The sequence below is a fragment of the Lissotriton helveticus genome, chromosome 10 (genome assembly GCF_964261635.1).
Source record: "Lissotriton helveticus chromosome 10, aLisHel1.1, whole genome shotgun sequence".
NCBI lineage: Eukaryota > Metazoa > Chordata > Amphibia > Caudata > Salamandridae > Lissotriton > Lissotriton helveticus.
The window spans coordinates 613657472-613671127 of NC_136071.1; the positions used below are offsets into that span (position 1 = coordinate 613657472).

Here is a 13656-nt window from a genome sequence, read left to right on the forward strand (position 1 = left end):
TGGCAAGTGGGTGCACTTGCCCAGTCAGCATGACAGTACCAGGCTGCACGCAGGCTCTGCAATGGAGGACCATAGACACATTTTACAAGGCTGCTTCTGTGGGTGGCAGAACCAGAGCTGCAGGCACACCAGCAGCATTTGGAATTACATGCCCTGGGCACACTCAGTGCACTAGACTAGGGTATGACAAGTAAACCAAATAGCCAAACATGGAACCACTGATTAATACATCAATTTACAATAGGGAGGACTTGCACTGTGGCACTGAATAGCAGTGGCACAGTGCCCAAAGCATCTAACACCAGAAAAAATACACGAGGCAACAGCAAAAAATGGAAGGGAGACCCACGCCAATGGTGCCAGGTCTAACAGGGGTGGTACATGCCAGAGGCTGAGAAGGCTTCCAAAAGGTAGGGCCGCTGACAAAGGGCTAGGGGCCCAGTTCAAAGCTATCAGGATGCAGGGCGGCGGAACCTTCAACAGACCCGGGAGACCCCGCTGAATGAGGCTGGTCATTGAGTGGTGTCTCTACAGACGCCAGGTGTCCCTGAGCCCCCACTGCTACAAGAGGCCCAGGACGTATGGTAGGTAAGAGGAAGAGGTGGCCCGGCAGTGTAGTCGGTAATCCATATACTTGTCCTCTTACTGCGTAGAACTGAATTTAAAACTGAGACACCCATTTATGTCCCCAAACAATTCAGGAGTTCCATTAATTTCCCATGTGGACATTGACCCATATTTGATGGAGCATGTCACTCATACTCCTGAAATTTTAGTTTTTTTCAAATTCACCTCCTTAGACACACATGAACCCAAATGGTAAGAGTTTGGAGAAGTTACAACCCTGCCACTGGTGAACTTATTTTATAAGTCACATCATACTGCTCCAGACTTGACTGCCTGACAAACCACTTATTTTTATTATTTCATCAACTGCTGCATTGGGCAGTGGGTAAGCCCACCTCCGATACTGGCTTTCTATCTCTTCCACTTCACTGTGAACAATGGCATTCTTCTCTTCACCTGGGCTATATCGTGATGCAAAGTAGTCTGCTTCAGTTCAAGGGCAGCTGGCAATGTGAGCTTTTAGCTTTATTAAGATGAAGGCCCAACAGCTCCCTTAACATACCATTTTACAAGTCAAAACAAGCATAGACAAACTGAAAAAAGGCTGACTGCCAATACCAGACCTATTGGTATTGGCCAGTGCTTGTTTATCCTGTATCCTGTTCAGCCAAATACACTTCCTTATCCTTTCAGAGGTGGGTGGATGGAGTTTGGAGGATGTATTATCCACCTATCACGACCATCTTCTAATGTAAAATAATGGCTCATAGATTTAGTGAATAAGCACAGTTTGCAATTTTACCTAAATGACATGTGTATAGCTGTAGATCAACTGTCAATTAATCACAATAGCATATGAAGTAAAAAAATATGGACTTAATAGGGTTTTTATAGCCTTTTTGATTGGCAAATTATTTGTGTTGCTGTTATTAGCATCCACACTGTCATCTTCTGTGTGTCTTTTGATAATTTCACGTATTGTAAGGCCAGTGTATCTCGTATCTTTTATGTTGCAGGTAACATCAGTTTTCTGGTGAATCAGGCACAATATGGAGTGTATCTCAAAAACAGGAATGTATTTGGAAACACAAGTCTTCACAATATCAATGTCATCATGACTCAAAATGGGAGCCAATCAATGCCCATGGAAGCCACGTTAAAAGGGCAATTGGAATTGACTGAGCAAATAAGAAAAGGGGAAGCCTGCTTCCAGATGGATGAAAAATCATTGTGTGTAGACATTGCCAATAACATTGATCCTGAGCACAGGGGAGTTACTGGGACCCTGACACACAACATCGGCTATTTAAAGAATGCAGGTATGTTCTGAAAAACAAAGTCTCTGTTTTACTGCAAACTGCTTTTATGTGAGATTTAATGGTGGGATCTCAAAAGAGAAAATACAGCACATACATGTCTTTAAAATGCTTATTGACCCTTTTTAGGTCTGGGGTTTGAGAGAAAACATTTCTAACCAAACATATTATTTTCAATGTACATCTAGAGGCCTTTTGGTAAGCTGACTCCAACCAAGGTCTTATTTGGTAACGCCTCCTTCAGCCAATATCTATAGACATTATCAGTCACCTCCTTGATCAGTCCAGAGGAGATTACAACCCATGTCATGCTATTTGCTGTTTCTGTGTATCATCCTGCCTCCTAGGGAATGCTTGCACAGTAGTGCATGATGGAGTATTTTACATTTCTACGCCTTTTTTTGTTGGCTCCTCATTGCTTCTTCCTATCTATTCCACTTTCGTCCAGAATATTCTGCCTGCTCCTTCCCACATTACTTCTTTCTCTCTTCCCGTCACATACACTTCTCCCTCCTCCACCTCTCTCTTTCCAATGTGTGCTGTCTACTATTTCTTTCTAACCACTCTTCCCTCTTATTGTTCCCCCAAACTTTTCATTGGTCATTGTTGAATATATGATGTTACAACACAAGCAATTACAACACATGCTTTTACAACGCAGTCTTTACATCACAACTACCATTACATCGCATTATTTTACAACGCATGCCATTACAACGCATTTTTTTTAAAACAATTTTTATTGATTTTACTGATTAAACAAAAAGAAAACATCTTGGTAGACACAGAGTACATATGACTAACATTGCAATTCGAAATCGAGATTACAACGCATTTTTAAAAACTACCATTACAACGCATTCCATTACAACGTATACCATTACAACGCATACCATTACAATGCATAATACCTTTAGGGCAACAGTAGAGTAAGTGTTGGATAGTGTAGGGGTAAAAATTACTATTCCCACTCCAGTGAGTGCAACAGTAGGGAAAGTGTTGGATAGTGTAGGGGTATAAAGTACTATTCCCATGTACCCCAAAACCCATACCCACCCTAAAACAAAAAAAAATAAGAACACAAAAAACTGGACAGTGGATCAAATTTTTGCCGGGCACCAAACAGCAGAAATATTTAACCAATATCTTATCACTTAGCTCAATCCTGTGTGCAAAACCTTTATCAGCACTCTCTGCCCAAGAGCGCCACCCTTACCACAGGGTCAAATAAATTCTTCATACCATATATTAAAGTTGCACCACCTCAGAATGTGTATATTTGTTAAGCACAATTATATACAGTCCATCATTTATTCTTCTTTTTATTATTTGATGAATCACAGCCAACGCGTTTCGTTCTGGAAATAGAACTTCTTCAGGGCTGGAAAATGAAACCATATACAAAACAACATGTAAAATTAAAATACAAAGACTTACAATACCAGATGAATATGAATACAAATACAAACATTACAATTCACTTAACACCTAAAACATTTTCCAAATGTCATTCTTTAAAATGTGCAATCCACATCCACAGGCAAACCATGGGAAACCATGAAATAGCTATGCTAGTGTTATAACTAAATATACAAATAAACATTGATTAAACAAAACCACTTTAAACATATACAAAAAACATTAAGACACATGCAAATTGAATGTGTACATCCTATTCGACTTTCTGATAGCAGATGTTTGACCAAAACAATACTCAACCAATTGTGGGAAAAGACAATTGGTAATAAAAATTCTTCGAACAGCAAGGGAAATTTCTTAAGCTATAAACCGTTATAATCATGAGTAAGAGAAACAACCAGATACACACAATCTAATCTCTTGCATATTCCTGATGAGTACCATGGTCCAATATCAGCCAAACTACGAAAAAAAATCTATTCTTGGCATGATAGATGGAAATAATTTTATAAGGAAAAAAGGGATAAGATAGTAAATAAATTAATAAAACATACATACAATGTTCGCAACTGCAAACACGGTCGTGTAGATTATTTTGATTTTATCCTCAAAAGCACAACGATTCTGATATTTCGTCCGGTCCCCTTTGTTTTGTATTTATATGTTCTACACACATAACAACAAATCAAAATCTATTGTCATTACCCTTTGTAGTGAAACATCTCCAAGTCTAATGTTTAGTAAAAAAGCAGCCATAATAATGCCTACCTTACAGATTCAGTCCTGTTTTATTCAAAATTTCTTCACCAAAATCAACAAAATATCTCTCCACAAGTGTGGAATCCGGTTTGCTAATCCAGAGCCATCTTTTAGTTGCAACGGGAATACAGGAGTGTATTGCAAGGTAGACTTTAAATACCACAAACTCCCACAGGGCTAAGCAGACATCGGCCGAAGTGCTGAAGAATTACGAAAAACCTACTGTCCTAAAAAATAAAATAGTTTATTGCTCTTGATAAAGGTATATTCAAAATTTTTAAATATTAATAAACACGAATTGAACAAGTTGGTTGGAACCAATTATGTTTCCCTTCTCTCCTCAAAAGCCTCAAATCATCGTAGAAAGATCACAATGTGCTCACTATGTATCATTTCTACAAAAAATGATCCTATTTGCATGATATAAAAATTGCATAATGCACCCACTGCAAGGTGACAGACAGCAAAGGGCAGCATTCCCGATCCCCCCAAAAAAAAGAAAGAAAAAAGAAAAGAAAAGAAAAGGAAGAAAAGCGGGGGGCATTCATGCCTGTTACACGCCTAGGTCAATAAATACTATAAAAAAACAGGGTACAATCAATACAGTGAATCACAGTATACGATTAAGAACATACTCTCAGTAAGTGTTCCAAGGTAGATTCAGACACTATTCGATATAGTCATTTTCAGAAATCAGCCCGCGTCAAAAACAAATGACCACATATTCTTTTATACATGGGCCACAGAGGATTCAAACATAGTTCAATAAAGTTATACTGAAACAGGGTCTCGAAACCACCAATCTTATTGGGCAAGCACAGCCATACTATTATATGCACCAAATCTAAGTATCTAAAACGTCCACATATATCAGTATGAAGAAAATGCATATGAATGCCATGACGTTCTAATAACCCCTATCTGCAGTCTAAAAATTGGGTCCTTTTACTAAACGCCAAAACTTTTTTCTTTTGTCTTCTTTTCAGAAGACTGGCAACAGTGTCAGTAAGTTCATTTATGTAAACCCAAGAAGATGTAAAAACACAATAAGAAAAGAGGGGGGAGAAATCAATATGGTACCCACAAAGACAGTTTTTTCCCCAAAGAAAACATCAGATACCAAAGCATTATCGGCCTATGTACTATATGCAATTTCATAGAAAATAGTGCATTTCGTCATCAGTGTTATGCCCCTCTCCATACATATGAGGCGACATACCCACATGGCTTCCTTTCCGCGCAAGGTCAGTTCGAAGGAACATCATAGTGACAACAATAGGAATTTGTTCCATGGAATTGACCATGTTTCCTCTCATCCTCGTGGAGGTAATAGGGAACTGACCTTGGGCAGACTGGAGTGATGCAAAAATAACTGTACATTTGTATAACTGACGGTCTGATACAAGCCAAGCTTACTGATGCCTCCTGTCGCTGCAACGCTGTCAAGGAACTGCTGTTCCCAAGCAGTGGGGCAATGGCGGTCTGACTGCCCTAATCATAGGAGGGCAGTCGGAAGACCACCGCCACCATGCCCCCCCCCAAGTCTGGTGGTCTGTGGACCTCTAGACTTGCAATAGAGCCCTAAGTTTCTACGTTTTGACCCTCTCATGTTTGTCGGGTCATCCTCAGACCAAGATGAGAATGTGATCGCTTTTGTGCCAATATCTGGAAAGGGAAGGGGTGGAAAATATCTCATCAGCATAATCAACCTTGCAATATAAAAGATATGTCTGAAACAACACAAAAATGGCTCTTACTGCAATTCCACTAACGTGCACAAGGGTTCAACAGGTAAGGGATAGGAAATATTTTAATTCTTTTAATGTGAAACTTTAAGCGACCAGAGATAAGGGTGTGCTCCGAAAAGAAGGTAAGTGAGGCAAATTAAGAGGAAGATATTCACATATGTTAGTCCGTCATGGAACAATTCATTAGAGCCAAGGGACAAGGAAAAGTAATTTAGGAATCGTATTTCAAGGAAAAGTTTTGAATATAACACAAAGCAGGAATCATAATGCCTCTACTTAACCATGGAGTGCACTCGTCCACAGAGTGCTCCTGAACTTGCAAACAAGCAAGGTTTTCTCTGCAGCCATCCTCTTTAAACTGCCATTACTGCCTTTAATAATAATAATAATAATAATAATAATAATAATAATAATAATAATAATAATAATAATAATAATAATAATAATAATAATAATAATATTAATAATACTGAAGCTTATAGAGAAGTGTGGCTCACTGGTTAGAGCAGGCAGACCTGGAAGCAGAGGTCAGCCTGGGACCAGGGTTCAATTCCCGGCTCGGCGGGGTCTTGAGTCTTAAAATGTCCATGGACTCGACAATTCTCGCTCCGGAGCCTACTCGATTCACGGGTTCACACTCTGCGACTCTGGGCAATAGCTTGCTTAATCTCCACAACGACCCCTCGCGGCGGGATGCCTGGCTTTCACCTTGCAGATACCCTGCCGGGGTTATCTCACAGGGGAATACCAGGACGGGTTCCCTAAGCAAGCACTTAGAAACCGCTTGGTGATTTGCACTATATAAATTCCTGTACATAGAGTGCGACAGCTACCCCAAACAGGGGTGTCCTGGCGCTGAGACATCCAGTGAAATTGCATCAGAGAGGATAGCAGACTTAACAGCCCAATATTAATTTGCCCTAAAGAGCCAAGTCGTCAAGGCCTTTCTGAAACTTATTTCTGAAACTGCCTGCCGGAGGGAACCTGGTAGAGCGTTCCACAGTGAAGCCGTTCTTACCGTAAACGCTCTACCGCACATTCGTGATTTCGCAAAGCGTGGGGTGCGCAGCAAGTTATGAGAATTAGATTGCAGCGCACAATTTTGCTTATAGAGACACAGTCTTTCCTTCAGATAACCAGGGCATTTACCGTTAAGAGCCCGATAGGCCAACGTCATGGCCTTGAATATAATTCTTTTCTCCACTGTAAGCCAGTGGAGCTTCTGTAGATGCAGAGAGACATGGTGTCGAAATGGTATCTGGCAGACCAGTCTCGCAGCCGCATTCTGTATCATCTGAAGGCGGTAAATGGCGTATTTAGGAAGGCCAAGATATAAGCCATTTGCATAATCTAGCCTAGATGTAACTGTGGCATATACTACTGATTTGCGGCAGTCTTCCGGTAAAAAGTGCAAAATTTTCCGGAGATTTTTTAATTTACTATAACAAATTGCAGAGACCTGCTGTATTTGGGCTGTAAAGGACAGGTCAGACTCCCATCTCACCCCTAAATTTCGGATACAGATGGCAGGGGAAGGTGGTAGTCCCATTTCTGAGGCCACCATAAATCTGAATATGGCACTGGGCCCTGACCGAAGAACAGGACTTCTGTCTTCCCAGCGTTAAGCTTTAATTTATTTGAGTTCATCCACAGTGCTATGTCACGCAAGCAACCCTTACACTTCTTAAAAGCATCTGCCGTCTGCTCCTTAAACGAGAAAAACAACTGGGTGTCGTCAGCGTAAGAGATCGCTTTCACTCACCAGTTGGCAATCAACGAGAACAGAGGGGCTAGGTAAAGATTAAAAAGTAAAGGGCTCAAGGCTGAGCCCTCGGGGACACCGCACCAGAGCTGTTATGGTTTGGATTCAAATGGTTTAAGGGCAACTCTCTAAGTACGCCCACTCAAATAAGATGTCAGCCAGGTCAGCACTTTCCCACCCAAGCCCACACCTTGTAGCCTTCGGACCAGAATTCCGCGTTGAATGCCGCGGACAGATCCAGGAGCACCAGTAGTGCTGATGCTCCTGAATCCAGCGACCACCTTACCGACTCTGCAACCCCAAGAAGAGTGGCCTCTGTACTGAATCCTGCCCGAAAACCAGATTGTGTGTCATGCAGAGCACCGTTCTGCTCAATAAAAGTGGTCAGTTGGCACTGAACCAGCTTCCCCAGCATTTTTCCTGGCGCGGGGAGCAGAGAGATGGGTCTAAGGTTAATAAGATCGCCTGGGTCCCCATTAGGCTTCTTTCTCAGAGGGAGGAGTGTTGCATGTTTCCATTTATTAGGAAAGACACCAGTATCCAGAGAAGTGTTCCATATATTAACCACCTCTGACCAAGTGGGGATATGAGTAAAACCATAGTTGAGAACTCCTTGTATGTCTTCTTGTAAGCAATTTTGTCACTTCAATCAGCCCCCCCTATCCTGCGCCCCTCCCATGAACATTCCAATTTGTTTTCCATCAGGGAGTTAGATATTCATTTAATTTATACTAAGTTCAGACTTAATTTCGTATTCATACTATTGCATTTCATTACTCTGGGTCTTCCTTTGCAATCCACTTATTAATAATGGTATTGTGGGCGGGTGTATTTTTTCGGGTATATACTCTTAAATATAAAATTGTTTTCTAGATTGACATATCTTTAAGACAACTGCTTCCTTGTTTTGGGTGTCTTAAAGTAAAGTAAAGTCCACATTTGTAAAGCGCACAATCACCCGTAAGGGTCTCTAGGCGCTGCGGGCAGTCGGGAAGATTAAGCGAGCTATTGCCCAGAGTCACATGGTGCTGGGCTAACCTGCCGGCGGAGCCGGGGATCGAACCGTGGTCCCCAGATTCCAGCGTCAGTCGCCCTGGCCGCGGCGCCACACCTCTTACCTAATCATACATTTTTGGATTAAATATGAACCCCGGGTAGCCTTTGTTGAGTACATGTCCTGTTCTTTGAATTTGCTTTTGTTCCTTTAAAGTGGAATCCTGATTACTTGAACTTTCGCAGGTTCCTTAGGGTTATCCTCCATCTTATGATTCATAAATGTATTTTTCATTATTGCATATTTTTTGTATTTCATATGATTTCTCTTATTTTAAGTTGCTGCTGTTCTTTTTGCGAGTTGTAGTAGAAGACAGCCCAATGTGAGACAACCCAAGTCTCATATTACAATGTTTTAAATTTTTCCTAATGCTATGTTATATCAAGGACAAAATGTGAATGTCTCTTCACACTTTACCTACCATGTGCTTTTACATACGTGCTGCTTTTGTCTGTAGGGTTCCCCATGGAAGGAGCTGTAGTGGTTACTTACGACCATATGAGCTCTAATCGCACGGTCACCATGGGTCTGCAGAGTGGCACTGACCAGATAAACATGACCATTGGTGTAGAGCGGCTTTCCCTTGAGTCTCCTCAGTCACAGATTACAGCGAGGTTGCTACACAACCTAGAGGAGCTAAGGAAACATGGCGTCCCGTTCTCTGCTGAGGGAGTCTGCTATTACCAGGTAAGGATTGTCTATTTTTCCAATGTATTTCTGACGAAGGGCCTAATTACGGGTTTGATGGTCCATAAGACTGCCAAACTCACAGTGGAGGTGAGGTGGCAGTCGGGAACCGCCGCACTAGTGGTCCGACATCTGTATTACAAGTACACCAGTCGGACCTCCATAGGACCGCCGCAACCGCCAGGCATCTGCAATCCCTGGTAATGGCGCTGCGGTCTAAACGTCGCAATAAGCTTGGTGGTGCCGCTGCAGCACCGCCAAGCATATTACGAGTTTCCTCATCACCTCAGTCTCATGACAGGTTTTACGCCATGAAAATGATGGCGAACCCCTGTTCCCTCAGGGCATAGGAATGCATGCAGGGGGACACTTGGTGTGTCCCCCTGTCTGCACGCACCAATAGTTCTCGCACGGCATGGACTTTATAATCCATGCCGTGCTGGATTGCGCTGTGCGGGCCCACGATGCTGCCTTTCTAAGGCTCTCCAATGAGCCTTTTAAAGGCAGCGCTGTGGGCCCAACATCGCAGTTCCACCCATCCGGATTGCAATTTGTAATCCGGCGGGCGGCTTTGGAGATGTGGTAGTGTGGCAGTGTCCTGGCGCCCTGCTTCCACACGCAAAAGTCGTAATCAGTCCAAAGGCACATGTAGACTGAAAGCAACAAGTGACCCTCAAAAGTGTGTCAAACCAGCATTTTACTGCATAGTTGCAGTGTACGGACAGAGTACGTCCCTTTCCAGAAGGTATTTTTTTTTTTTTTTTGGAGTGAAATAAAAAGTTTTAAGCCAGGAGGACTGTTTTCAAGCAGCAGTAAATAGTGTATGTGAATATAGCAAAATTTTGGAGCTGTTCTACAATGGTTGCTTTATGCATGGATGAGTTGAGAAACCCACCATATTCTGATTTTATTGCTGTAATATGTAGATTTAAAAAAATGTGATCTAGTTAAGCTGCAATGTGTATTATGATCATATATATTTGTTTTTGTTATATATTGCTTGGTACAGTTTTGTTTAAAGAAAATACACAGAATAGTTGCATAAACATGTATTATACTGCACCACTCTTGTTAATATCGGTTTTCAGTTTTATTTGTTTTTATTATTTTTTCAGCAGGCACTTTTTTTATGTAACTCACTGTCCCACCCACAAATGTTCTGGTTTAATATGCTCCGTCCACTTTCTCCCTTCATGAAAGATCGAACAAGCAGGGAAGTATTGTGCAGTAAATCCCACTTCAGTTGCGGTTATATAAGAATTGCCTTGCTAACAGGCCTTAACCTGCAAGGGTGAATGTGTATTTTTGGCATTGGCTATTGGGTGAGCTAATCATTTTCTTTATGTACTTCAAGAATTCGAGCAAAAAAGTTATTGTTGGTGTAAAAGCTGGAGTGGACCAGGAGAAGTTCAAAGGTGAAGTGCAGAAGAAGACAATTGGCAGTTCAACAGTGGTATCCCTGTTGCTGCACCATGATATGGCTTCTATGATGGGCACGGTGCCATCAGCAATACAGGTTAGTTGACCCGCAATGTCTGCATTAGTTAGCTGTCATGGTATCACAGTGTTCTCAGCTCCTCAAATCTGATCACAAAATTACAGCACTTATCTTGACTGAAGTATAACTTTCTCGGGTTCACCTCAGTTACTTAGAAAAGGGGTACTGGGCTATGTCACACTGTACAACATTTGGTACCGGTTTGTAGGTTTTTCACTGAGAACTACCTAATTTAAATTAAAAATCTACGAGTTGATCCATATTGCGCTACTTGTTGGCAACTAGCCATAGAAGGTGGGGCATAACAAGTTAAATATTGCATTAGATGAAGTCTCATTACACAAACATACCTGCTTGCATTTAAGTGACTGCGAGAAAGCCAGTCCAGGCTATACCAGGGCAATCAGGGGTGACTGTGCCATGATCATTAAAGTGGTTTATCTTAGGTGGCCAGAGGCCTCCACCCTGTGGGACTGATTCTGGAGACCAAGTGCCCCTCTTAGCATTTGACTCTCAGGCTAGTGAGACAGATCAGTCCAAGGCTTGGATCTACCCAGAGCACCTTGAACTGACTGTCCAGATGATGTTATACTACAAGGTGGGTGCTGGAGCCTGCAACTCACAAACCAAATTCCGTGGAGGTGTACAGTGGTGAGGCTGCAATTTGATGTCTCGGTTCACAGCAGAGGTTTAAAACAAAAGTTCTAAAAAGTGAAAATGTTGAGTTTTCATGGGCTGAACCTATATCTCTACTGCGACATAATGCAAACATGCACTTATTATGTCTGACGTTACTGCACTCCAATCAGAGTCCTGCTAGATATTACATAATATGATCAGTTTAGGTGCACAGTACTTGATGAAAGTCAAAAACATAGACTGGCTTTTCAACAGAATGGGGGGCCTGATTTTAAGTTTGGCAGACCGGCTTTCATGACCCAAACATGACAGATATCCCTACCGCCTTATTACAAGTGCCATAGGCTATAATGTCCTTGTAAAAAGGCTGACCGGATATCTGATACCTTTGTGACAGGAGGAACCCATCTGCCAAACTCTAAATCAGTCCCCATATTTTTCACATTTCAAAATAGATTGCTCATGCTATCCTTGCAGAAGCGGTCATGGTTCGGTCTGCAATGATGGTCACTTGCTGTACTATTCACTGTCTGGTAGACAGACATATTGTTTCAAATACACATGGAGTAGGCTGTGGGCCAGTCACTGGTCGTGAATGGATGGCTTTGATGTCCATCTCCATGGTCTCTACTTGTCTCCTTATTCATGTGTCTGCCCCATCCAGAAGCATTTCGGCCTCACAGTGTTCTGACTGGTTGGTTTGTATCCTTCCACTTCTGACATTGCTTACAGTCAGTGAACTATTATTTTCTTTTGGGTTCAACACTCCATTGGAATGCATTTTCTTTCTTGCTCTCTCCCCTTATGCTGCTTTCCCCTTCATTTTACACCACCCCTCCCTCTCCTTGTTGCTTCCACTTTCTCCTACTCCTCCGTTGCTCCCCTTCGACTCCCCATTGGGCCCCCCTATCTGGCACCCTTCCGAAACGTCATTTTAGTGTTAACGCCAATAGGTATTACTGCCTTATTGGCTTTGCCAATGCTCATTTCTAACGGACATGCCTTTCCTATTGTTGAACACATGCAATTTCACCACAAGTTCTCACTCACTGTCTCCACTTTAAACTGTCCCCTTGAAGTTTTTTGCCCACATCAGTTAACCTACCCCCCTGTAAGTTGTCTCAATTTTCTCTCCATCTCTCTGTACACCCCCTCCCATTAGTCATGCCAAATTGCCTCTTGATGTTGCATCTTCCTGCTATTAGCAAAGCTATCTTTTACATGATGCACTCCATACATGTGCATGTGTTTTCTTGGTCTCCCCGTGTGATGCTTCCCCTTTCACATCCGTCTGCCCAGCTTCCGCTCCATGTTGTATCCCCCACCCTCCGAGCTCGTCCTATGCTTCAACATAACATCACATCCCATCCCACTGACTTTTTGTTAATATTTATCTTGTTCCTCCTCTGATCTGGCCCCCACGTCCAACCTGGCACCCACTTCCTGTCCTTATACCACTTCCATTCATTGGCAGAGGCCATAAGGAATACTGCCCCTACTTCTTTTGCCGATGCTTGTTTCGCAAAGACATGATTCCCTCATTGTTAGTAGCGTGCGCTTTTACCCCATACAAGTTTTGCCTCCACATGTGAAAATGTCCCCTCGCAGGTTATATCCACTTCAGTAAACCTGCCATCGCATAGGTTTTTTCCTCATTTTCCTATCACCCCCACCTGTTAGTCATGCCACATTGCCTCTTACTTATATAGTGTATGTAAAAATAGGGGTACCCCTGACACAAATTCCTAAATCAGGGAAATTATCTAGTATGTAAATATCACAATTTAGGAACGATGAAGATGCTAGTGGACCTAAACATCAATTGTAAACAACATGTACATGCAACCTCAGTAGAATAGTATCAAAAATATTTGTATTTATATTATTTTTATAGATAAATTAAGCTAAATACAAAACAAATTAATAAAACATTTCAATCCTCTTATATTTATACTAGATTGAAACAATCCCATTGCTATTTTTTGGGAACAACCTAAGATTAAATAAGGTATATACAGTGTCTATCACGGATATATGAAGACCTGTGTACAAAGGACTTTCATGGCCACTAAAAAATCGGCTCACACATTTCGGGAAATTCTGGTTTAGTATATTGTTTGATGCTTTGGAATGGTGTATGTTTTGTGTGGTAACAGGTGCTGTTGTAAGCAGGGCTATCCGACAATATCTCTAAGAAATGTGCTGTC

At 41.9% G+C, this 13656-nt stretch overlaps 1 protein-coding gene across 1 annotated transcript in view; it reads left to right on the forward strand.

Moving 5' to 3' along the window:
• Positions 1 to 13656, forward strand: part of LOC144784068 (uncharacterized) — a 1315621-nt gene that overhangs the window by 787754 nt on the left and 514211 nt on the right. The window contains exons 39-41 of the mRNA XM_078662758.1: positions 1584 to 1886; positions 9083 to 9312; positions 10667 to 10828. Coding sequence (XP_078518884.1) covers positions 1584 to 1886; positions 9083 to 9312; positions 10667 to 10828 — 695 coding nt within the window. The remainder of the gene's footprint in view (positions 1 to 1583; positions 1887 to 9082; positions 9313 to 10666; positions 10829 to 13656) is intronic.